Genomic DNA, 25,806 nt, shown 5'->3' on the forward strand with positions numbered 1-25,806 from the left:
GTTTATATTATTATCACTTGATATAGATAAAATTGCTACATATGTCTGTACCCTTTGCACATATAGTAATTGGCAAATGAAAGCTGTACAAGAAAGAACCCTAGGTTTTTTGTTAGCATTATTCAATTTTATAACTATTCCTTCATATAATGTCTCTGTTTGGTTCCTGGGGAACAGGTCTGCGTGTGTTGATGGGGAAAAGGGGTAAGTACGGCATCTCATTTTTACTGTCAGCTTGGTGCAGTTTCCTGACATTGCTCCAGATACAGCTAATTCCTTGTGCCTGGTTGTATATAATGCTACATTTGCTACACTGGGAGACACGTGAAATCCAATTACAGGCCAGGTAGGCATCTGTTGGTTTGCTCTGTGTTTCTGTTTCTTTTCGTTTTTTATGAACATGTAGCTGAACATCCAGAAATGGAAGAGATATGGTATCAGTGCCAATACATTTGATGGGATTACTTCTTATCTCTACAGTGCCACAGGTATATATAGTGCTTTACAAACAAATACATATGTGGTTTTATTTTGTACACTGCAGTACTGCCAGCAAGTTCCAGCCACACATCAAGATCTTGCTATGCTACGTGGTGTTTAAAGACAGAAGAAAATAGTGTTCCCTGCCCCAAAAACTTAAAACCTTTGGTGATAAATCCCTCAAGTGAATGCATCACAAATGTCCTTATCTTTAGTCCACATAACAAAGATGTCAGACTACCTTCATCACACCCAGGGGTTTTCTTTGGGAGTTGGGCTGATCTTTCCTTCTAGTTCTGCCCACTAAAATGTTGGCCTGTGTTGACATTTTGTGATCTCCCATAGAGATACCTTGTAACTGTAGACAGTTTTTCCTGCTGAGAGTGGAGTTGTTTTGTAAGACTGAGATGTACAAGGTGGTGACTGTTTCTGCATTTAGTTCTCTTGCTGTTCTTTGTTAGTCTACTGATGTTTATTTGGATAGGGTATCCATCCACCTGAGGAATACTGAGACTTTACAGGCTTCTCTGAACTGGCAACTTGTTCTATAGCAAATGGGTTTCCTTGAAAAAAGGGAATCATAGGATTTTCAGTAAGAGCCTGTGGGAGATGGGTACCTAATTCCCTTAGCTTCCAGGAGATGAGGGGGGAATACCATCCTTCATTCTCCTCTATCAGAATTTCACAGATCTTTCTGCATATTAGCTAGCAAGTTTTCTGCTCCAGTAGCATTACATCATTGGAAACTCCTGTAGACAGACTGTTGGTGGCCACCATCTTCTCAAGTAGCGTGACCTGCTGTGAACAAGGGTTAGGGGCTGTGGGAAAACATTAGTGGTCCATCTGTGATAGAGCACTCCCAATATTACTGTAATGCCAGCACAGCTGAATGGATGCAGCAAAGGTGGGAAATGTTTCAAATTATTCAAGGCTTTTGAGATTAATTCTGCATTGCCTGGTGCTATAGACAACTATCATTTGGAACTGGTAGTATACAATAACCCCTTTTTGTTCAGGGTGTAAAGGCAAAGCAAAGGCAGTGGAAGCATATCAGCATATATTTCATTTTTGTATCATGTATATGTATAAAAAAATAAGTAGTTCCAATTTCTCCCATGTTAAATTCGGACACATGGCTATATGCAGTACACATCCATATGGCATACAAAGCACTGTGGCTGGTGTTTCTGCCCTTAACATGTGTTATTTCAATGCATGGGGTAACTTCCTACATGCACGGCTGCAAGCACTGTAAAGAACTCACGTGCAGAGATTAACCTTGCTTAGCTGAACCAACAACCATGATTTATAAACATGAAGCCAAGGCCCCCATTACCTTGGAACAATGGAAGAAACACAGAGGCTGGGGTGGCATGGGTGCTAAGACTGACAGCTGAGAGGCTGCAAGCTCAAGGCCATAGCAGAAGCACTTACGGTGCAACTTGTTAGATTCCAAAGAAATCTGTGAATTCTGTTAAATAGCTTGTCACACAAGGACAAGGCATGGAAGAAGCAGAGAGAGGGAGAGTAAGGGGGTAGAACATAATTTAACTCTTTAAAAGTTGGCAGCTTGAGTAAGAATTCAAGCTCAAGTGAGAATCAAAAGCTGTTATGATACCCACTGAAATGTTACAGGACTTAGGAGTAAGACTGTCTGGTGTCCTGAAGGGTGCATGTCTATACCATGGCTGCTGCATGCCCCAGCTGAGCTATTCCTCGAGCACAGCACACTCATGCCTTCCTGCTCACATGTTCCAATCCACCAATACACCGGCAAGGTCACTCCAGGTCATCCTTCTGCAGCTGTTGCTCTCAAGACCCTAATCCCACCCTGCTTGAGAATGGCCAGTAGAAACAGTCAGAAGGCAGGGTAGATATGCACCTTCAGGCTAAGTACAGACCATCAAAAAGCCTGAGGGTGAATCAATTAATAGATTTCATAAACATTAGGGCTGGAAGAGACCTCAGGAGATCATTGAGTCCATCCCCCCACCCCAAGGGCAGGAAGTCAGTGAGGGTCAAAGGATCCCAGCAAGATAGGCATCCAACTGTTTGTTAAAAGAGTCTAGAGTAGGTGCTTGCACCACCGCTGGAGGGAATCTATTCTAGGCCTTGGGGGCTCGGATAGTAAAGAAGTTTTTCCTTATGTGCAGCCTAAAACTGTCTTTGAGGAGTTTGTGACCATTGGACCTTGTCATCCCTTGGGGTGCTCTGGTGAACAGACTTTCCCCCAGATCCTGATGCACACTCCTGATGTACTTATAGGCTGCCACCAGGTCCCCCCTGAACCTGCGCTTTTCCAGGCTGAAGAATCCCTTGGCTTGCAGTCTCTCTTCATAAGGCCTGTTCTCTTGTCCTCTGATCATGCGCATGGCTCTCCTCTGCATTCTCTCAAGTTTCTTCCCATCCTTTTAAAATTGTGGAGCCCAGAATTGGATGCAGTACTCCAGAGGTGGCCTCACCAAGACAGAGTACAGCGGGAGGATGACATCCTGAGATTTACTTGAGGAGCATCTATGGATGCAAGCCAGAGTTTGGTTTGCTTTACTAGCTGTGACATCACATTGGTGGCTCATGTTCATCTTGTGGTCAATCATGACCCCCAAGCCTCTTCCAGCCATGGTGTTAGTGAGCAGTTTGTTTGAGCTGTGTAGATTGAACCAATAAGAAAGTGAACAGACATTCATTTTTGTTTCAGAAATGCAGCCACATGCCTGCAGTGGGCTTAGGCTACAAGCTGAAGAGTGCTACAGGATGCCTCCCTGCTCAGTTGGGGAAGACAGCTTGGGCCATGGCTAGCCTACCCACCTCACAAGGGTGGAGGTGCAAAGCATCTTGGGATGCTGAGGGACTGTGAGTTAACTTGAATCTGAAGGAGATCTGGGGCATAAGTTCAATAAACTGATTTAACTGAAATCAGTTAAGTCTGATACTACGTCCATCTAGGTTTATCTTAAACCAGTTTTGACCATCTTGAAGGCAGTTTATGTGCACTAAACTTCTGTTGTGTTATGGATATGAGCTGATTTTTGACCATTTATACCAGTTTGTGTGTAATGTCTATCCCTAGCCTTAAAGACTCACTAAAAAAATATCCATATAGAGAGCATGAGTTGAAGTTTACTTCATCAGCTGCTGTGAAACAATATCAGGGCAACCTTGTTGGACATATTTCTGGGCTTAGAGCATACAATGAGGGAGGTGGGGTGGGCTCTGGAGTGTCCTGCCTGGGGTGCCATGCTGCTGAGATCTAGACAGGCTCTATGTGACTTAGGAATCTGTTTTCCATTGCAAGTCATCCCTTAGTCACTTCCATGGCTTTTGCCCTGGACACCTAAGTCCCTTACCATCCTTCAAAAATTTCAACCTACACCAAGGCATTATTTTCTGTACTTGTGTAAATATACTTAACATTTGGTACAAAAACAAATATATATACCAAACTGCAGCCAGACTCTGTTACAGTGACTGCATTAGTTCCACCTTAGTCCCTGGAAAAATCATGGAGAAGATCCTCAAGAAATTAATTTCTAAGCACTTGGAGGAAAAAAAATGATTAGGACAGTCAGCATGGATTCACCAGAGACAAGTCATGCCTGACAAACCTGATTGCCTTCTGTGATGAGGTGACTGGCTCTGTGGATGCAGGAAGACTGCGGTGTACCTTGATTTTAGCAAGGCTTTTGATATCATCTCCCACAACATTCTTGCAGGCAAGCTAACGAAGTATGTGCTGGATGAATGGGCTGTCAGGTAGATAGAAAACTGGTTGGAGTATTGGAGTCAAAGACTAGTAATCAATGGCTCGATGTCTAGTTGGCAGCTGGTATCAAGTGGAGTGCCCCAGGGGTTGGTTCCAGGACCAGTTTTGTTCAATGTCTTCATCAGTGACCTGGAAGATGACACAGAGTGCACCCTCAGCAAGTTTGCAGATGACACCAAGCTGGGGGGAGTAGTAGATATGCTGGAGGGTAGGGCTAGGATTTAGAGTGACCTAGAAAAATTGGAGGATTGGTCCAAAAGAAATCTCATGAGTTTCAACAAGGATAAGTGCAAAGACCGGCACTTAGGATGGAACAATCCCATGTACCCATGTACATGGGGGCTGACTGGCTGGGCAGCACTGAAGGAAAGGGCATGCAGGTTACAGTGGATAATAAGCTGAATATGAGCCAGCAGTGTGCCCTTGTTGCCAGGAAGGCTAACGGCATCCTGGGCTGCATTGGTAGGTGTATTGCCAGTAGGTCAAGGGAAGTGATTATTCCCCTCTATTGAGCACTGGTGAGGCCACATCTGGAGTACTGTGTTCAGTTTTAGGCCTCCCACTACAGAAAGGATGTGAACAAATTGGAGAGTCCAGTGGAGGACAACAAAAATGGTTGGGGGGGCTGGGGCACATGACTTATGAGGACAGGCTGAGGGTACTGGGCTTGGTTAGTATAGAGAAGAGAAGACTGAGGTGGGATATAATTGCAGCTTGGACTAACTACCTGAAGGGGGGTTTCAAAAGAGGATGGAGCTAGACTGTTCTCAGTGGTAGCAGATGACAGAAGAAAAAGCAATGGTCTCAAGTTGCAGCAAGGGAAGTTTAAGTTAAAATTAGGAAGAATTTTCTCACTAGGAGGGTAGTAAAACACTGGAACAGGTTACCCAGAGATGTGGTGGAATCTTTATCCTTGGAGGTTTTTAAGACCCAGCTAGGCAAAGCATTGGCTGGGCTGATCTAGTCGGGGATGGTCCTACTTTGAGCAGGGGGTTAGACTAAATGACCTCCTGAGGTCCCTTCCCTTATTTTCTATGATTCTGTGGAAAGTAGAAGATCCATGCTGTTGACATGGTATTTATCCATATTAACTCAAGCGTTACAATACAACTTGAGAAAACCAATGCATTGATTTAGGTTGTGATTTTCAAAGGATTTTAAGTGACTTTGGGTCCCAGAGGAAAAAGGATTTACGTGACTGAATTATCATGCAACGAAAGCTAGGTCATACCAAGAACGCAGCAAAAAGAACACGGTAGGTACATTGTAAATAAGGCTGGGTACTCCACCCTGAGCCTAACTGCAGTTTTTCTGCTTATTTATGTTTGGTTACCATCTTCGGTGGCCCCACAACTGGGGCTCCATTGCACTGGACTCTGCATCTATATATACAGAGAATGTCCTTGATCCAATCCAAATGGACAAAGCAGATAATAGTATCCCTATTTTAAAGACCCAAGCAAAGTCTAAGACCAAGTCTTCCTGACCACTGGCTTGACCACAAGACCCATCTTCTATAACACAGCAATTTACTTTGTACTCACTATGATGCACTCAGTATAACAGTGTGTGCGCATAGGAGTTTTCCTCTTCCTTGCTGCCATTGGATGCATCACAACCTGAAACTGTTCATATGTGCACTTTTTGGAACATCAAGGCATGTGTGTGTGTGTGTGTGCATTTACTGGCCCATGAAAAGTGGGAAATCCCATCATGAAGTTGACATGATAAATTATTATGGTTCTTACAAAGTCCTTACTCTTCATTGAGTAAATACTTATTTATGGACTTCAAAATTGTAGATTATGTAACTACATCATCTAAGACTTTAAGAAACCTACCACGTATTGAACTGAGAGTCTAAAAGGTCCTTCAAAGCAATTAGGATCTATTGTGATAGGGCCTATTATGTATTGAGACCATTTTAAAAACATGTGGTATTTACCCAAAAGATGGTAATGGCTGTTTAAATACATAGTCAGGTGGATGCTGAAATGGAAATTTCTATGTATATTGAAAAGTTTCAAGTAAAGAAGTTATTTGGGGTGCTTTTCAGTGATAAATATGTGCTCATTTCTAAAAAGTGAGGGTGATTGTATTGGGATAAATCTGTAGGTTTAAAATTAAGTTGTGGTGAGACTCCTGGAAACTGTTAAATGGACAGCTCTGAAGCAAGACAGTGAATAGTTTTCCAGAATACACATCCTGTCCCACTGCAAAGGGTCTGAACTTCAGGGCTAATGGATGGCTGAAAGAGTATTTCAGCTCCCATGCCCACTGGTACTGCCTAACCTGACTCATACTGAAAAGCACTTTTGCTTGGCAATTAGAGACAACTTTATCTCCAACAGAGACAGTTGCCCATTTGGAAATGCCATGAAAACACCAATTCATTCCATGTGGCCTACAGAGCGACCCACAAGTTGGGGTTACTACAGACTTGTGCTGGATTGGAAAGGCTAACCTATGGCCTGACTGTCAGTTGATGTAAAGTACATAGCACCATTGGCTTTCAAAGGCTATTGATTTATATCCATTTAGGACCTGATCCCTAGAGACAAAGAGTCCATATCACATCTTAGGGTTAGCCAGCCCCATCTATTAAATGATAATACAGACTATTTACTACATCTTTTTTTAGACCAAAGCTGTTTTGGCCTACAATTTTGCAAGAATAGATATTTTATTTTCCATTCTCTGCCCCTACAAATGAGGTGCAGTTATGTGGGTAAAATAGGTAAAGCAGTCTAACTGTAGCATGAGACTTTTTATACCATGTTTCAGACTGAATGCTTTCCAACTGTTCATATGTTTTACATTCAGTCATACATACACAGAGGGAACATCTACACATGCATTAATGCACTGTGGTTACTGTTCATTAAGTTTAGTACCTGTAACAACAGGTACTAAGTAAATGAGCAGTAACCGCTGCTACTGCACAGTAGTGCTGGTGCACACTTTTTAAGTGATGCCACTGCACAGTAGAGTAATTCTACTGCGCATTAGTGCAATAGCATGGCTTTTGCCGTGATTTAGCATCTCATGTAGACATGCCCACATAGTTTCAGTTAGAGTAAATAAGCAGCTTCCAAGGGAGATAATTCCAGGTTTTAAAGGGCTCTTTAGTAAGGACCAATGGCTAGAAGTTAAGAGTTAGACAAATTCAAATTAGAAATAAAGCAAGATGTTTTGTCCTGTGGAAAGCAGACCCCTTTAAAGTACTTCAAGGTGGACACCCAAACATGGGAGCAACCAAAATCACTCTCTCATTGCTGAAAATCTTGTCTTGCCTGTTTTCAAATCAGCAGCATAGAGGATTCTTTAGCCAAGTGAGGAGAGGGTAATGCACACATGCAAATAGCACTAGGTAGATAGATAGCCTTTACATAAACCAGTTGGACACATCAGGCAGCATATGCCCAAACTAGTTTTTCCTTTCTCACCTTTTTGGGACTAGACAGCAGATTCTCAGTAATATGCTTTTAACATCCTTGCAGTGCTTGACAGAGGGCTGAAGGAATGTGTGGAATTAAGACCTAGAAGTGTCACACATCAAATTAAACAAATTCTGTTTAACTTCAAATTAAACCCAGGCCTCATCTCAACATCAAATGTATTGAACACAAACAAAAAAGAGGGACAAGGGAAAAGGCACATTGGTTGTTGGAACTACAGATGCCATCAGACTTCTTCAGCTAATGGTGTTTTGGTTCAACCCTTCTGCCAATCAATTCTGGGATATGGTCTTGTTGACTGAAAGACAGTGTGGTTGCTCCATGCTGCTGAATGAACTGGGTCAATTGATTTATTCTAGATTTTTACTGATAAAAGAGAAAGCTGCGTATGTACTCAACCCTAGGGGATGAGGAAGCTGTCTTTACTGGCTGCCTAGTCTCGCCTAGTCTTCTTCGTAAACGGAAGAAGCATCCTTAATGGGCTCTGGAAGATTATTTTTTTTTACCTCAAGGCCTCATGTACATTTGGTTGGGAACCAAGTTTGGACAATGATTTGGCTGCCCTCCAACACAGCTAACCCAGACAAGGTCAAACTGAGTTAGGCCAAATTGTTTGAGCCTTAGCACGAATGAGAATTGGCAGGGGAAGAGGCATGAAAAGGGAGGAGGGAGCAGATGAGTACTTTCAGAAGACACTCTCAGAAAAAAAAGGAAGACGATGGACGCTCTCAGAGTACACTTACAGTGGAGTCAGCTTGAGCATGCATTGTTTTTTTAAACGCTCTGGATCCCTTGTAGCTATGAAACTGGTGGAGGCCATTCAGAATAGCTGCTACCTCTGGATCAGGCTGAATATTGTAAAGTACCCACAACTGTTCTGTGAGTAAAGCTAAAATAGCAATAACTTAAAAGCAAGTTTTGCAGATTAAAAAGCATAAGAACCTGCCCTGCTGAAAAGAGACTTGGCTGCAAAAAGGGATGGGGCTGCTTTAAAGCACTTGAAACAAGCCAAACGTTGACTCCAAAAACGTACCCATATGTCACATTCTGTCTGCAAAATACCCTGTGTAATTGGCTGCAAGCTTTAAAGAATAAAATCCAATTTACCTGTCAAAAAGAAGAGCTGAATGGGCCCCTACAGAATGTGGTGGCGAATGAAGTGCTGCCCACTCCCACCCCATAGGTTTTCTTCCCCCTCCCCCCCAACCCGGATTTGCAAGGGGGAGGGGGGAAAAAAGTAAAAGTTGGAACAATCTACTAAAGAGGCATAGTGTTCTTTGCACAGTTAGCCCACTAATTACTATTAAGCCCTAGTTTCTTTTTGTGTTCCAAGGGGGTGTCTTCAATGCGATGCTGCCTCTTGGGCCTTTCATGAGGTCGGACTAACCCTTGAATGGCAGATTTTGCCCCTGAACCTCCCTGCTCCTTTTCTCTACACGGCTTGTTCCCCTCCATTCTCTCTCTCCCTCTCCCCCGCCCCCGCCCGTCCCTTTCTTCTGCTTCTTCTCTTTTTTTTTTCCCCTTTGCTTTTCTGATAGCATTTTCTGTCCATGTTGTGTAAGGCCCTAAATGAATCTTGACTGCCCCCACGGCCGACTGGAGAGGCACAAAAGCAGCCCATTCCACTGGTTGTAGCGCCATTGTGTGCCCTAACAATGCACTAATTGGCGGTGACAATTGTGCGGGTTGGGGAGGAAGGGGGAGAGGTCGGTCTTTTCCAATCACTGAGCCCCCTCAGTGAAAAGAAGAGGAGTGGAAAGAGAGTGAGAGAAACACACACACACACTCACAAGCCACACAGGCATCTTGTTTGCACCAAACTTCAAGAAAATTAATGCTGATAAGAGTAAAAATAATAATTTTAACAGTGGTGGGAAGAAGAATAGAGAGAACATCTCAGTGTGCCAAGATATCTCAAGATCCTAGAGGCTGAAGAGCATATGTGCCTGAGGCACCACTTAAATACCCATGGGAAAAGAACACAAACAAAACCAAGAAGAGCCTGGTGCCATGGTGCTATGCTGTGCTGTGCTTTATTTAAAAAAAAAGAAAACACAAAAACTGAACGAACTAGACTTTGAAACACTTATTTCTGCTTGGAATCGGTTGTAAACAGGAGGTGGCTGAGTCCTACAGTGCACTGCTGTTTATGGGTGATGGGCTGAGCGGCTGTCCCTTGGAGGAAGTGTTTCTCTTGGCACTGTACAGTACAGTAATAGGGGAACACACTTAGGTGTAATCATCTGAGCTAGGACCCCAGGAGAAAGGAACGATTATGAGCGAGGGGTCAGGTGCTGAGGAAGGAAGGCTGATTTTTAGCAGCTCAATAAGACTATGAAGTATGGGCCAGATACGGATCTCAGACAAACTGGGGTATATCTAGATTAACTCTATACATTTTGCAAGAGTTTCTCTAGCATGGCCTCATTACACGAGACAAATCTTCTACTTGGGTGAGGGACAGCTTCAAGTTCCAGACCCAAGAGGTCCAAGATTGGAAGCTGGGGTAGGAAAACAGCACTAGTACTGGTTAATGAGATGAAGCTGGGTAGGAAGGATCATCTTGGGAAGGAAATACAATCTGGTGATTAAAATTCATTTACTGGCTCTGCCAGAGACCTCCTGTGGGACTTGGAATGAACAACATGGGAGATGTTACAGTGCTCTGTGCCCGGGTGGTCTTCTGAGAACAATCTTCATCAAATTCTTCTGAGAGCCCGGGGGACAGATGGGTGCTAAGCACTTCAGATAACCTTGCCTGTAAGCCCTCTGCATTTCCGCTTCCCATAAGCAGAAGCAGAAGTGAAGTAACCCTTTTTGGTTCACAGGCATCATGGCACGATAAAGTCATTAAGGCCTGAGACATGCCACATAAGTATCTGAACATCAGGTTCATAGCAGTAAAGTCTGGCTCTCTATCCTGAATTCAGGGGACAATTGTGTCCATAATACCGTGGTTTAAATGGAGCCATGGGAGGCCAGGCCTGAATCAGGGCTGTAGGTCCAAGGTGCTGTGTGATGAGCCATCTAGTAGAACTGTGGCACAGTGGCTCTCAACATCATGTTTCACCTTGATACTCTGGTATAAAATGGCATGTGATGCCTGCGGGGATAGTGTTATAATCATGAACTGCAAATACCTTTCTCTCTCTGTTTTTATATGTCCCCCGAGGGGAAGCTGAAAAAGCTGGCAGACGCAGTTAAGAATGACACATGGTCCTTAGCTTGACCTGTGCTATTGCTGCCCAGGATTGTAAAAGGACACGGGCACGGGTATGCGGCACCTGCCTGCCACTAACATGCCATGAGATTCGGTGTCTAATTCCCCAAGACTCCTTCGAAAAATACCAGCACAGACAGTTCTTTTGAACTAAGACCTGTGACCCATGAGCTGGAAGGACTGGAAAAAGTGATGATTTTTTTATGCACTATTCACAAACACTACATTTTGCTTGTGTTCTTTACATCACAGCCCTAACACAGAAACAAGGGAACAGTAAACAGGTATTCCTTGTATTCTCCTACCCAAACGCACACACCTCAGTCGCAGAACCACTGCCATCCAACACAGGCACAAGTCAGAATGCCAACTTTCCAGCTGCCCTCCAGGCACTGCTATATCGAGGACTCAGAGGAATGACACAACGGCATTAAACCCTCAGATAATATTACTAATTCCATGCTGTAAATACAATGTGCATGCTGTTTCTTCTTGCCTTCCCCTTGTGGGCCTAAAGGCAACTCCTGTCAAAGTCTATGGAAACATTCCTGTTGATTTCAATCCTTTTTTATAGACAGACTCCCTGCTTTGCCCTAAGCCCTTAACAAACGTATTTTATTGTTTCTGACTGCACAGTAACACTTGACATAAATGTCTAAGTCCAGCTAACAATGTCAATACTGTGTAAATATCTACTGTACAGACATGCATTTTTATGACACCCTCTCATTCTTCTACTGGGTATTACCTAGTGTTAGCTCTGTGCTGAACACGAGTTGAGTCGCACCTTTTTATCGCCAACCCGCCAAATCAGGAAATCACTATGGCTTGTGTTTCCAATCGGGGCGGGGGCGGGCAGATTCTGGTTTCTCTTCCACAGCTGCATCTTCCATTGCAGCCATTTGGATCTGTATCACTTTGAGAGCAGCTTTTGAAAGCAAAGCAACCATTCCCAGATGCTATTCAAGGACAGACAAAGACGGTCTAGTCTTAAATAATCCCATGGAAGGCCAAATTTTGTCTACAGAAGTGCATATATCATGATCTTGACTTTAAGAGTACTTGCTTCTGTATGTCTGAAGGCAGAAAGACATTCTGGGGGCTCATTTCTCCTGGCACTGAGGGCTAGATTCTGCCCCCGAGGAATCCGAGAGCAGAGCTGCAAGTAAAAACAAGGGGTCTACTTCTAGCACAAGAGACTGCTTGCAGTGTGAAGAAAAGTAGCAGAACCAGATATCAGATTTTAAGTGCACTTTGGCATAGACATTGTACATGATGTTTCTGCCCACTGTATTAGTCACAGGTGACTGAGGCTGTATTGTAAGCAAAGTCTGCCCTGTCCAAGGATACTTTGGATCCAGTTGTTACATCCCATTCTTTATACCCATTGGCTTCTTCCTTAGGTCCAGGTACAACATATTCTAACACAATTATTGCTTTTAAATCAAACTTACATTGCTAATACAGATATTCCTAGTATCTTGTTAATACCCTGTAGTCCTCAAGGCAATATTAAGTGCAAATCTTGACATAAACTCTTACCTCATTTTTCTTGCTCTCTCAATGAGCCTCATAACCTTACTTTTAATACTTAATGGATAACTCTTCATATTCAATTCTAGAAAACCAAGAGTTGTTTCCTATAGACAATGAAACTGCTCTTCAACAGGATTGCCACTTTCCTGTGAATGCTTACATTTATCTCTGCCTAAAATGGTTGGAATTCACTCCAAGAAGCTCTTGGTTTTGTTTGCAACTCCTGACGATCCGACAGGTTAGTCTAGAGGGTCTTGTGTTACCGATAGGGGTAAGTGCCGAAAAGCCTATCTAAAACACTGTTTTGGAGACCATTCAATTAAACAGGAACCTTTAAAAATGACAATTCATAACTGTTTACATGAAGTCCCAGGGACACTTTCCTTTCCCAGAGATCATTGGCACGTTGGTTCATGTAAGTTTCCAAGCCACCCCCTGCCTCCCTGCGAGCATTTCACTGCAGTCAGTCCCTGAGCTAGACAGCTCAGAGATGGAGCATTCATCGACCTTCTAGGAGAGAGGGGGGAAAGAGTTAGCTTAGGCTTGGTTAATTTACATATTGTAATTTCACCCTCATTCATTTGTGCTGTATTGTTTGGGGCTTACAAGCATGAAAGTAACAAGTTTTAGGAAAATGGACCAGGGAGGTTAAATTTTAGTTTCTTAGAGCTAGGAGCATGGCTCTTAGTGGGTTTTTGAGTCCTGAATTTCGTTTATTTTAGAAAGTGTCTTCTAGATTTATTCAACCCGAGCCTTATTGCGGTCTTGTTTACCCAACTGAAGACTTTTTAATTGTGTTATTTAGTCTGCCCCTTAAAACATCATGAGTTGAAGGATTCAAAGCTAGACCCTGCAAATTCATATCACAGGTGGGAGCTTTTAGTTTGGATACCGAAAGGTCCAATTCTCCACTCTCCTGTGCTTTTTGTAGTCATTTACAAGGGGCGTTCTGGTTTCGTAGTCTTTAGCACACACTGTCCACTGGTAGGAGATGACTCTGTGAGTTGTAGGGCAGTGGAAAATCAGATTTGGAAATGAGGTTGATGTTCATTTTCTTTACAAGACATTTTCTTTACAACTGACAGTCGTTTCAATTCTGGAAGTGAAAGGGTGACTTTTTTTTTTGTTTGAGGAAAAGAATTTCAGGTTAGATGGGTGAGCTCCAGTGGCATAAACCTTACAAGGTAACAGTTCCAGGGAACTGGCTTTTGACAAAGGAGCCTGGGCTACAAAAACCTTTTAAATTATTCCTGCTGAAGGGCGTTGAGTGGGCAGAAAGTTTGGGAAGGGACAAAAACCCCCTTAACTCCCTGTTCTCCCAAGAGACTGGACTATAGAGGTGCAGCAGTGTTGGTGAAATCCACCTTACCAAACACCTGGGCAAATTGGTGTGAGGGGCATTTAGAAATATGGATGTGAGGGATGAAAATAAACCCATCGGAGCACCATGTGGAAAGGTGGCTGAGTTAGGCATTTGTCCAGCTTTATCCCCAGAGGGTCCTCTTCAAGAAACTGAGGACTTGTGCCCACTGGAACATCTCTTTCAATACCTGGGAGGGGAATCTGTGACAGAGATACACGAAGGCATAACATCCCCGATCTTGTTTAGTATTAAAAAAAAAATCAAAGAGCTGTTTACACCTGTTCTGTCTCTGGAGAGTGGGAGTACGTGCAGCAATGCAGTGTTGGCCTGCTAGATTGGCATTTCAGTGTCCTTCCACACCTGAGGTGAGGAAGGCAAAGCTCACCCAGAGGTTCATCAGCACTGTGGGTTAATATAAACATCAGCTAAGTATATTCTTGCCAGGAAAACAAGGCAGAAATTTTAGTGCAGCAGTTATACTTTACTGCAAGGACACAGCTCCAAAGTATTTACAACGTGAAACAGCTTGGGAGCGGGCGGGAGAAATCACAGCACCTCAGTACGCGACTCAAACCAAAAATGAATGTTGCTTGCAGCTCTAGCCCAAAATTGTCAGTGACAGCAGGGGGACTAGGTATCTGAGGAACGTGGCTCACTTAAATGTCCATAAAGCGAAACGTAGCACAATGCAGGGAAAGGCTGCTTGCCTGCAGCCACATGAGGAGAGAACGTCCAGGTCTGCTACATGTTAGGCTTGCAGCTCTGATCCTATTGACTGAAAGGGGGAGGTTGCAGCAAGAGGGGAAGAAGATGTAGCAACAGAACTTTACTCACCTTGTAAGGCAAATAGAGGTCTTATAAAGAACATGGTCACATCACATGGCTCATTTGGTTTCAGTCAAACATTAACTCATTGCTTGCAGCTGGTTTCATCAGAGGGATGAAGTCCAAATGCACCTGTGGACCAAAGGTTTTACATTCCTGATGGATCTTTTTTTTTTTAAGGTGGGGCAGGGGCAAGAGATCACTGCAGTCTGGGTAAGCCAGTGATGCGCTGCTGCAGTGTTGACAGATCCTTTTAAGGGTGCTCTGCAATATCACCACTGGTAGGTGTTTAAACAACTACACGTGATTCACAAAATAAATCCAGTTTCCAATCAGAATCCAGAGTGTGAAGAACACACCATTGTGTAGGTGCTGACCAGTTGTGGGCTGCTTATGTCATTGCAACAGAAGACTTGCTCCAATTATTTCTCTGTAGTCAAGACATGAGTGAAGCTAAACGCTGGCATTATTCTAGGAGTGCCTTGAGTCTAAAAAGGCTGGATATGAAATTATTCCATGCAAAGTGCCCCAGTTTTACTGGGAGGGTGACAGGATGCCCTTGAGCACTCTGCGGCTTGGTGCATCCTGGGACGTGGGAGATGTAGGTTCAAATTATTTCAGACAGCGGAGTGTTTAGACTCCATATCACCCACTTCCTAGGAGAGATCTAACGGCTGAGCTATTGAATTTAGGCACCTGAATCCTGCTTAATCCTCACATTAGGTAGTTAAGTCATTTTGCAGATCTATCCTTTACAGGCTCAAGAAACATATTTACAGACAAGGCAGAGCACAGATAGTGATGCTTCAAAACCTTCTACATAAAGTCTCACAGGGCACTCTAGTCTTGGCCTGGATGGATCACAGAGTGGTGAAGAGGTGGCTGGGCATATGGCCACTCGATCCTTAGCTTTTTGATGCTGGCTGTCTTAGACTTCAAAAAAGGGCCTCAATGCATACCTATACTGAAGTGACAGATAGTGGATATACTGTGTTGAAGTGACTGTAGCGTTGTACAAAGTTACCCAAGTTGGCTTTAACCTTGCTAGCCTGCGTACTGGTAGTAGACTAGCAGAAACGGCAGCACAGCCATCTAATTTTCATGGCATTTCAATGGCATCCAAGTGTTTTCAGCTTCTGCCTTGCTGTTTATTTCAAGTTCCTTACAATCCCCTGATCTGATTCATTGTTGTGGATTTTTTAAAATTATACTAATTGAAACCCACTTTAGAATAACCATAACAAAGAAAATGTCTTCCTCAACAAACCTAGAGAGACTAGGTCTAACTATATTTAATGTCTCAAAATTTGGGGGTACTTGGCCCTTACTCATTGTTTTCTTATTCTGGAAAATGCAGACCCCCCCCGGCCCTTCTGTGAAGGTCTCCTGTGTTCTGTCATGTACCCAAACATGATCACCCCACTTGCTTTCCTTTGTGACCCAAGTCAGAATTTGACCCCTGGTCTCCAACGATACAAGGTTATTTCAGCCCTCAAAGGCACAACCTGTCCCCCTCCCTTCCTCCCTGTGTTCTGCTCCACAGCGAGGAAAGTGAGGGCAGGGTTAACTCATGACAGGGTGGCTCAATGGTGAGGACTATCTACCCTGGCTTGTATAAGCTTTACATCACTGGACTCAACTTCTTCACAACAGTCCTTGAACTTGCTAAAATTCTGCAAGGCTGATGACCCGAGAGATGGCTGCATTTCAGGAGTGGGTAAAGTGGCCTTTTTACATCCTTGCATCTTGCATGACGGCATTGGAGGACTCGTGGCCTGATTTTCCAAGGTGCTGAACATCTCCAACTTCCGCTAGTTGAAGCTAGAGTTCTAGATGTTACCCCCCCTCCCCTGATAATCCAGTCATTAATGATTTGTGAAGTACTTTTTGATTCTCAAATGGGAACGTCTAAAGCCTAACTATCCAAAGCCTAATGAAACCACTGGGACACTTTCCAGTAATTTCAGATGAGCTTTGGATCAGACACAAGAGCAAAACATTATTATTTGGTAGAATTTGAAGGACTTTTCTCAGCAGACCAGTGTTTTAAAGCTGACTAGATTTTAAAGCTGAATAGCCAGTTAGTAAGCTTTTTAAGTCTGTCCTATTTGTACTATAGCAGAGGTTCCCAAACATTTTCTCACTGAGTACCCCCTTCCAGATTTACCAGCTGCCCATGTACCCCTACCAGCATGTTTTATATTTTAATCCCTTAAATGCCAATTATAATTATAATGAAAATTAAATTAATTGTTACACAATTTCTCTTGCATACTCCCCAGAGATGTCTTGTGTACCCCCAAGGGTACACATACCACAGTTTGGGAACCCCTGTACTACAGTATTTCAATAAAAGAAAAAATACCAATGAGATATTTTTGTACCATTTATTAAGAGTTGCCTTTATACACAGGGGACTGATGCTGTGAAACAATGAACCAAATTAAGCCCCACTCAGGTACATTTTCAACGTATCATTTAACTTACTGAGTTGAAATGATAACATACTGCTTCTGCGAATAGTAAGAAGAGATTCGATAGTGCCGATATTAGAAAAAAATCCTGCAAAAATAAAAACACAAAATACTTGTCATAAATAAGTTAATAGCTAGAGCAGGACACCCGACCAGGAAGAAGGGTACCATACGAACTTAGGAGATGGGAAAATCCATTCTTCTTAAGTGCTGTGGGTGAATTTGGTGCTTGTCAAGAAGGATTAGGTTCAGACCAGTGTGAATTCCCATGCTAGCTGTTCTTAGGCCATGTCTATAGAACCAGTTTTACTGGCTTAAGTCGCATTGGATTAAAAAGTGGGTTTGAGGAACTGGTATGGAATCTTGTCAAGACAATCATTTTACTTCATAAATTACTTATTTTGGTTTAGTGTCAGTAGTGAAGGACTGACTTAAGTTCAACTGAGAAAAAGCCAGGCTTTTGCACCGAGCTAACTAGACTCAGTTTGGAATCACATCCACAGTTCAATCAAAGTAATTCTGTTGACAAGCTCTTAAAAACCAAACTGAAACAATCTCTCTCCTCCCCCAAATAAGAACATCCATGTAGGGGTTTGTATTGGTTTACATGAACAGAGACACTTTCAGTTAAGTCAGTGCAAATGTGTCCCAACGAGGCCCACAAATTGGTCTTAGCCAGCAATACCCTTTTAGTTCTGGGTCTCTCAAGCTTTCTGATTATTCCCAAACGTGTTGGCTTTGTGATGTAGATTAATGCCGGGATTTAGCAGAGGCCAGCACTTCACACACAACCCAAGTCAGAACGTGAACCTTTGGTCTCCAAGAAATGGCAGAATGTATACAACTGGTTCCTCTGCTCTTTAGTCCTCAAGCAGCTAAAATACAGACATGAATGCCATTTTCAAATGGGATTTCTGCTATTTGTTTAGATATGGGGCTTAAAAAGGCGTAATTGGAACAGGCACATGTCAAAGCTTTCCCCTAGACTTACACATGCCATGCTTATTTGCTGGACTGAAGCCATTCAAACACATTTGAAGGAGGACATTGATTAAACCTCTCTGTACTTATCTTCATGAAATTAAGGAGCTTGAGGAGTTGTGTTAAGCCAGTAAACACAGTTTGCAGCATAGGTCCAGTTATGTTTAACATCAAGTTGGTTGGCCTTGAGCTAATCAATGATTTCAGGAGGACCAGGTGGCACACAGTTAAACATCACTGGTCTCCGTCTCTACTGCAAAGTCAGGTTTAATACCATGTTAGTTAAGGTGACTGCTGAAAGTCACGTTCTAACTCAGTTTACCTTCCTACTGAAGGTACACCTTCCTGAGTGTACATAACAGAAACAAAAAGCGAGTTACCTCCAAACCCAGTATGCTCCCCATCCCCAAGTGTATACAAATTAGAAATCTCATTATTACAGTTCCTGGTAAAATGGACACTGACATAAGTCAGGGTTTACAGCTCAAATCCCAAATATGGTTTCATGTGACAGAACATTGCTGACCGGTTCCTTCACTTTTAGAAATTAAGGCACCAATTTAAGCAAAAGTGAAAGGTTTGCATGCAGCTTGGTGTATACAGAGCCAATATACCGTCTACAGAGCCACTGGGCTAGGGGGAACAAGCAAATTGATTTACCCCATTGCTGAGAATCCTGTGAGTGACAGAAGAGTATTAGTCAAGCAACAGATTCAGTCAAGAACTTCACAACAGGAACAAAGCCACTAATATACAGTACTAAGGCACTCCTACTGGGAAAGAAAGATTAGAAGGCAAATTATGAAGGAGGAACCACCAGGCTCCACTGTTTCAAGAGCTACACCATGGGCTCTGAAGCTTGAAGCCTAGCAGCAACGCTCAGCACTGTGAGCAAGGAAGACAAAAAGAGACAGTAAAACAGAGAAGGAAACCTGCAGCTAGAAGTAAGAGATAAATTTATAATGATGATTGAATTAAGTCCCTTCTATAGGGACCAAGAGTCAGCTGCAATGCAGACCATAACCTTCCCAAAGACAAGTTTTTTCAATGGCTTCCATTCTCACAGGGAGAAAGCAAAGTAAAGGCCCTCAGTTTTCTCGTTTCAATGTAATGAGGCTTCCCATATATTTTTTTTTTAAACTTACAGGACATCATCATCAATGTTATATAATGTACACAGGTGACAATGTTAATGTTTAAGAGAAGACTTGACAAGAGCAGCTCTTGCTACTCCCCGAAGATTCACTCCTGGTAGAGCAAGCCAAGGCCCTTGGCTCTACAGAGAACTTGAGGTTCCTGCCCAAGGCATCTTATCTTGGATATTTTGGAAACCAGGTCGACTACAAGTTTCTAGCAAGTTTTTACCAGCACGTACCAGCCAGAACACTGTGTCACAGTACAGAGAAATCAACTTTCACCAGTCAGTACTGGCAAGGAGGAGGACGACAAGAAAGTCTGTTACATAAAGACCTCTGCAGAGCAGGCCTAAAATGCTCAAAGCAATAGGTAAAACACATGCACCAAAACCCCTTAGTTCTTCCATGTGACAACATAGTAACTATTAAGCTAAAGGGAGCAAAACTGTTAACAGTTTCCAGTCAAAAACAAAACAGTTGCAAGTAAAATGCTCTTTACATCAGAGATTAGGACAACGACTGATTCAGACCCCTAAGGCCAACAAGACTTTGGAAATTTCCCTTGTGTGGGTTGACAATGTAAAAAAGGCTGCAACTTTAATTTTCTAGCTAGGTCTTTACTTAGGCAAAAAAGGCTAGCAGTGGGGTAAGAGGGAAGAAGAGAGAGAATTGCACACGTTCTCTTAAACTGTACTAGGTTAAAATAATCTTAGGCTAATTAAATTGATATTTCAAAGTATTCTAAGCAGTTTTAAGAGTCAGACTATAATCTAGCCATTTCTATATCTATAGCATTAATTAGTTCTGTACAAGCACATTAGAGTAGTAACTTGATGTGCAACTTCTTCCCCAGGAGCAAAGGGTGTCTGTACACGTGCTCCGGGGTAGAGGAGGCTCTGAGAGCCACTCTAATTAAAGCACTCACAATGGCACGTGTATTCAGTGGCCCACATTTCAGAATGGCAGCAGGGGTGCTTTAACTAAAGATCATTTCATGTGGGGGTTGCTGGAGCACAGTACTTAGCACATGCCAGCAAACTCGCAGCAGACTCAATTATATCGAGTCTGCTCCAATGCCTGCTAATTAGCACAGATTGGAGCAGAGCTCCATCACATGTCTAGGTGCCCAAAGAGCACATTTTCATTGTGTATCAGACAAGCTGTGCATTTTACTTTTGACTCGCAATGAAAAGCTACTGTACATATTCACCTCCTTGCCAACAAGAGAGGAGGACAAGGAGACAAGCACAAATATGTATGTTCTAGTCATGGAAGGCAGAGGGAGAGATTTGCACATCAGAATCCTGTGCACTTTTCCACTTGGTGCATACAGACGGGTTAATACCAAGAAGGAGCATGTGGCAGTCTAGTCTATGTGAAGGAACTACAGGCAGTTAAGCAGACCGGCTGTTGTTCACGCTGCTAGGTGTTCTTGTCCATTTTAGTGGGTGCCAGCATAGAAATAGCACATAAGATTCTTTCTTTTTGTTTTTTACTAATAGTATTTTCAATTTACACATTTTGTGTTGTGGTTTTGAAAATTAATTCAGGCTTAATCTTACTCCCACTATGGTCAAAGGAGAGCAGAAGTGGTTCCTTCATTATGGCCCTAAGATGCAGTGAGCCTCATAGAAGAGCCCGAGAGGATGCAGTTTCCTGTGCATGCTGATATACGCTTGGGTTCAACTCTTTTTATGGAGAAAGGAGCAAGATGTCTCCCAAGCAGATTTCTTCAGGCCTTGTTATGCTGTGAGCCACGCAAATGTTGACTGGTGTTAGTGCTGGCTCAAGTTTGAAGCAGTCACACCTTAAGGCTAAAAACCTTCTCCATCTCCCACCTGCACAGCTGTGACTTGCCACTACAGGCCTGGTGATCCAGGCCAGGCTTCTCTCCCTGCTTTACCAGGGCTTGGGGAAGGGGGTCAGGAACAGGTAACTGTCCAAGTCACCTGCCTCTCCTGGAGCCTGGCATGGGCAGTGATGAGGCAGTAACTCCTGCCCCTCCTCATTGTCCCCAGCCACTGGGCTGCTAAATACTCCCACCAGCCATGGCATTGCACTGGCTCTGCTGTCCAGCTCGGTGAGGCGTTGACTGCTCCATCACTGGCTGGCCCAGGAGCACAGCACTGCGTGCTGCCCCTCTGGTTCCCTTCCAGCAACATCACCTGCCTCCCCTGGAGCCTAGTGCAGGTAGCATGCTGGTGGCTTGCCATGATGAAACAGCACCTCCTCATCCTCCCCCTCAACCTTCACCTGCCACTACTGGGGCTACTAAATGCTCCCACCAGCCATGGCATGCTGCTGCAGAAGGAAACCAGCAGGGCAGCATGGTGCAATCGGTCAGGCTGGGCAGCGATGAAGCCATCAGCACCTCATTGGGTGGGACAGCAGAGCAAGTGCCAGACGCCCCACCATGCAGCCCCCACCTCCTCCTCAGTACCACCTCATGCAGCTCTTTCTTTTGTGCTGGACCATGCTCTGCCTGTCCTGCAGCAGCATCTTGGTGCACTGACTCCAGCTTTCCATGCCTCAACCCCCACCTCAAGCTGTTGCCATTTTCAGCTGTGCACAGAAGCACTATGTAAAAAATCCTGGGATACTGGATGACTTCAACTTGAGAAGCACAGCTGTGGAGAGTGGCTGCACTTTCATGGAGGTTATGCAGATCATGCAAGAGTCTGGCTTTGGAACAGCATAACAAGTGCCTTAAGCCACTCAAAGGTGTTAATGCGTGGTCCATTGAGGGGTTAGGAGCTCCGGGAGCCAACTAAAATTACCATGTGACAAGGCCCATTAAAATCTGCTGCTATTGCTACCAGGAGAAGTTAATGCTACTGGTCTGGTGGTGTAAATGAACACAAGGTTATTTTAGGAATTGGCCCCCTTGGAACACTGCTGTAACAAAGAATCTCTCCTGTACTGTATGATTTATCTTCATACAAAGCTTATGGTATTGGCAGTAGATGCTAATACGTTAGAGCATTACCCTTTGGGGTAATGGCAGCCATCATAAATGTCATGCCAGCTCCAAAAGCTTAATTTATACCATATTTTATTTAGCCATAATTCAAAGTTAAAAAATCAAATTCTGATCTCCGTTACACTCACATAAATCCAGAACAACTCCAATGATGCCATTTGAATTTTCTAATTATTCTAGAATGTGGCCTGAAATATCCAGAAAGGCGCTGGTGCCTTTTGGAAATAAAACATACACCAAATAAGCAAATAATACACAGGGTAAGGAACTTGCTTCTTTAAAGTCATACGGTACCTGCCAGTGCACACAAACACCCCCCCAGCAAAAACTGATGTATGTGAACCAATGCTGTAAAGGATCTGGTGTTTGGATATGTTATGATATGAAAACCACAACTGCCCTTTTTGTGACTTGACTTTGTATTTGAAGTTAATTCAAAGTTATACCGGCCAACTCCTGGTGATTTCAGAGCTGCTGGCTTTGTCATGTGACTGGGCTAAGTGACACATACTGAAAATAGTGTGGGAGTGTTTTGTTTATATAACGAATGCTACCACATTTCTCATTTGCATGACTAATTCCAGAATATTTCCCCAAGTGTTTACAATTGTGAATGTGCCAGGAATTCTTCCTGGGGGAGCCAGGTTGGATCCCCATAGAGCATTTTAATTTCTAGGGATAAACAAAGCATTTCATGTAAAGTACATTGACTTGTGGGGGAGTATTGTATAGAGGAAATATTAATTTTAGGATTAAGAGTGCCCAATCCATTTCCAGGGAGAAAGTACACTGCACATAGGAATCTTTTAAGCTTCCCGGGTTAAAAAGTAGTTCACTATGAGGGTGTGTCACCAGTCAATACTATATTCATTACAAGAAAGACTCCCCCTCCCCCAACATATAGCAACAGGGTCTTACAGAAGGCAAAGGCACTGGCTGCCTAACTAATATCTATAGAAACATGCTTCCCTACAAGTACTATACCTAGTCATTTAAAAAAAAAAAAAAAAAGAGCTCAGGTTCAGCTATTTTTTCCCTGGAAAGCAAAAAAGAGAGAGAGAAATACTGATATCTGAACAGGAGAGAGTGCAACTTTTTTTGGTCAACCACTTATTTTAAGTGCTATGCCTGCTTTTCCTTTCTTTATAATAATCCAGCAATTAGCTTGATATTCTGATGAACAGGGCTCTGTTTTCTGCTAATATCTGATGCTGTTGGGTCAAGCAGTTATTTAGGAGGTATAGATTGCTGGCCTGCAATTTAGCAAACTTGCTTGGTAGCAGCGGCAAATAAATGCACATGCATACTAGTCTGTAAACTTGTCTCCTGACACTGTAGTTGCTTTCTACAAATATACACACAAACACATACATATGTAATATGTAATATACATATCACTGGAGAAAGAATGAAGATATTTTATGGATTCAAGCAAAGGGGATCATGATCAGATCTCACTAATAATGAGACAAATTAGACACCGTCAGTGGTGACTTGTTTTCCCAATCAAATAACAAATTCTCTTTTCACAGCAGATATTACTTGCTGCAATTAGTTTTCCAAGTACATAAGGCAGAATACACTTCCATGAACTATTTTTTCTGCATCCTAAGTTCCTACTGAAGTACCAAAATCCCTTTGGATCTGCCTGATGTTGCCATGGCTCAGTGCAGCCAGTATACAAACTGCACAAGAAAAATGCAGCAAAGAGATTGAATTATGTTTCAGGAGTTAGAAAAACTTTATACGTTTTTCTTAAAAGGGAGAGGCTTCTTTTCCTGTAGGCCTAGTAGAGTCAGGTTAGGAAAGCATATTTATCACATCTTTGAGCAAAGCATTGTTCATTAATTTAAGGTGGTTAAAATAAACCTTAAAAAGACTTTGACCATGAAATCAATATGGATTTGAACCAACATACCATTGATGGAAATGAGGATGTGGCTCAGACAGACAAGAGTAACAAGTGTAAAATTAAGCAACGGTGCTTCAATGACAGGGCACAACTGTGCTTCAGTGAAAGACCCCATTGACCCCAAAATATAATTATCCCCCCCCATTTTTATAGTATTTTGCTGGGACAGTTATAAATGTATGGGCACACCTAAAGGAATTATCCTGGGTCTTATGTTTGCAAGCATCCTAAATGAGAAAGTTAGATGTGACATCTTGTTCAGGGAGCAAAATAAATAAATAAATCCCTACATGCTCTTCCCTTAAAGTGGCTTTCCATGCATTGACATTACAAAGAAGAGGTGGGCTTAGCACCACTGCCACCTTCTTCGGTCCTGCAGAACACTTCATCAGAACTTCAACCAAGGCTAATAATAAATAAAATACATAAATATAAAAGTAGATGATTCATGGTTTCTGGGTGAGCCACAACAAGAACAAAAATAATAATTAACCACAGGTCTTGGCAGGAAATATTTTCTGCCTTAAGGAAAAATCTTCTCCTGAGGTGGAAAAGAAAAAGCTGGGACCTTCATTAGCTGAGCATAAAGCATTTCAAGTAAACCACATTTTGCATGAGACCTAGTGGTTCAACTTCTCCGCAAAATGTAATTTGGCTGTTGGTATTTTAAAGCCCACCTGGTTTCATGGCCCTTTTGGCCAGTACTAGCGAATAATCAAGGTGAGACATCATCTCTGCAATAAGATTTCTGCCTGGCTAGCTGAGCAGCTGCTTGAGTAGGTGAATGCAGAAGAGGATCTTTTGTAGCTGCCAAGAAACTGAGGGAAGTCATGTGTTCTGGTAGGACAGCTCAAACATGGTGCAAGACTCCTCCATGCTCTCGTCCATATTGAGTCTCCTCCAGAAGGATTTCTGCTTCTTCTGCAGCTCTTTCCGCACACACCTGGGGCAAGGGACAGACTTCACTTTGCACTCAGAGTGGAAGACAGCGCCACAGCTCTGACACCTGCAAACACAAATCAGTTCCATCAATGAAAACCACACAATGGCCAATGTTGCTGATCCGAAAAGCCACGTGGAAAGCATAGACTGTTCGGGCAACTCAGAGCTTTTAAGACCCATAAAGGTGGAGGAAGCAAAAAGACACTAGGGTATACACCAGGGCAGGTTCCTTAGCTGATGTAAAAGGCCTTACCCTCTGCTGAAATTAGTGGGTCTGGCTTTACCCATTTATATCTGTTGAGACTCTGGCTCTGAAATTTGAGCCTTGCAAACATAAATTACTACAATGATTAATACTTATTTTTTTAAAACAGCAATATCAATATTTACCACAGAACAGGTAAGTTCATCTTCTACAGAGAAAGAGACTGCCTGTTCATTTATTGTTTCTTTGATAAAAAGAAGCAAATGCTCTGCGTTAGGTTGCAAACAAAAAGTGACAGCATCCACTTCTGTTAATGAGTATTTCTGAGCTTGCAACAATAAAATTCTTACTGGAATCCCACTGCTGTGGTCATCTGTTTTCTGAAAGGTGAAAGTGTTTCACTTCAACAGCAAACACTGAAGTATTCAACAAAGTATTCAAAAAAGGAACACAACGTTCCTGGGTAGTGTTCTCTGTGCGGCTTGTCTTATGTGAGAAGTCAGACTAGATGATCCCAATGATCCCTCCTAG

The 25,806-nt window shown here is 42.9% G+C and overlaps 1 protein-coding gene across 1 annotated transcript in view; it reads right to left on the reverse strand.

The window, feature by feature from the left end:
* Nucleotides 1–17,018: 17,018 nt before the first annotated feature.
* Nucleotides 17,019–25,806, reverse strand: part of PLEKHM3 (pleckstrin homology domain containing M3) — a 117,355-nt gene continuing 108,567 nt past the window's right edge. The window contains exon 8 of the mRNA XM_019554094.1: nucleotides 17,019–25,134. Coding sequence (XP_019409639.1) covers nucleotides 24,957–25,134 — 178 coding nt within the window. The 3' untranslated portion in view covers nucleotides 17,019–24,956. The remainder of the gene's footprint in view (nucleotides 25,135–25,806) is intronic.

This window comes from Crocodylus porosus, unplaced genomic scaffold, assembly GCF_001723895.1.
Source record: "Crocodylus porosus isolate Cpor-Errol unplaced genomic scaffold, CroPor_comp1, whole genome shotgun sequence".
Lineage (NCBI taxonomy): Eukaryota > Metazoa > Chordata > Crocodylia > Crocodylidae > Crocodylus > Crocodylus porosus.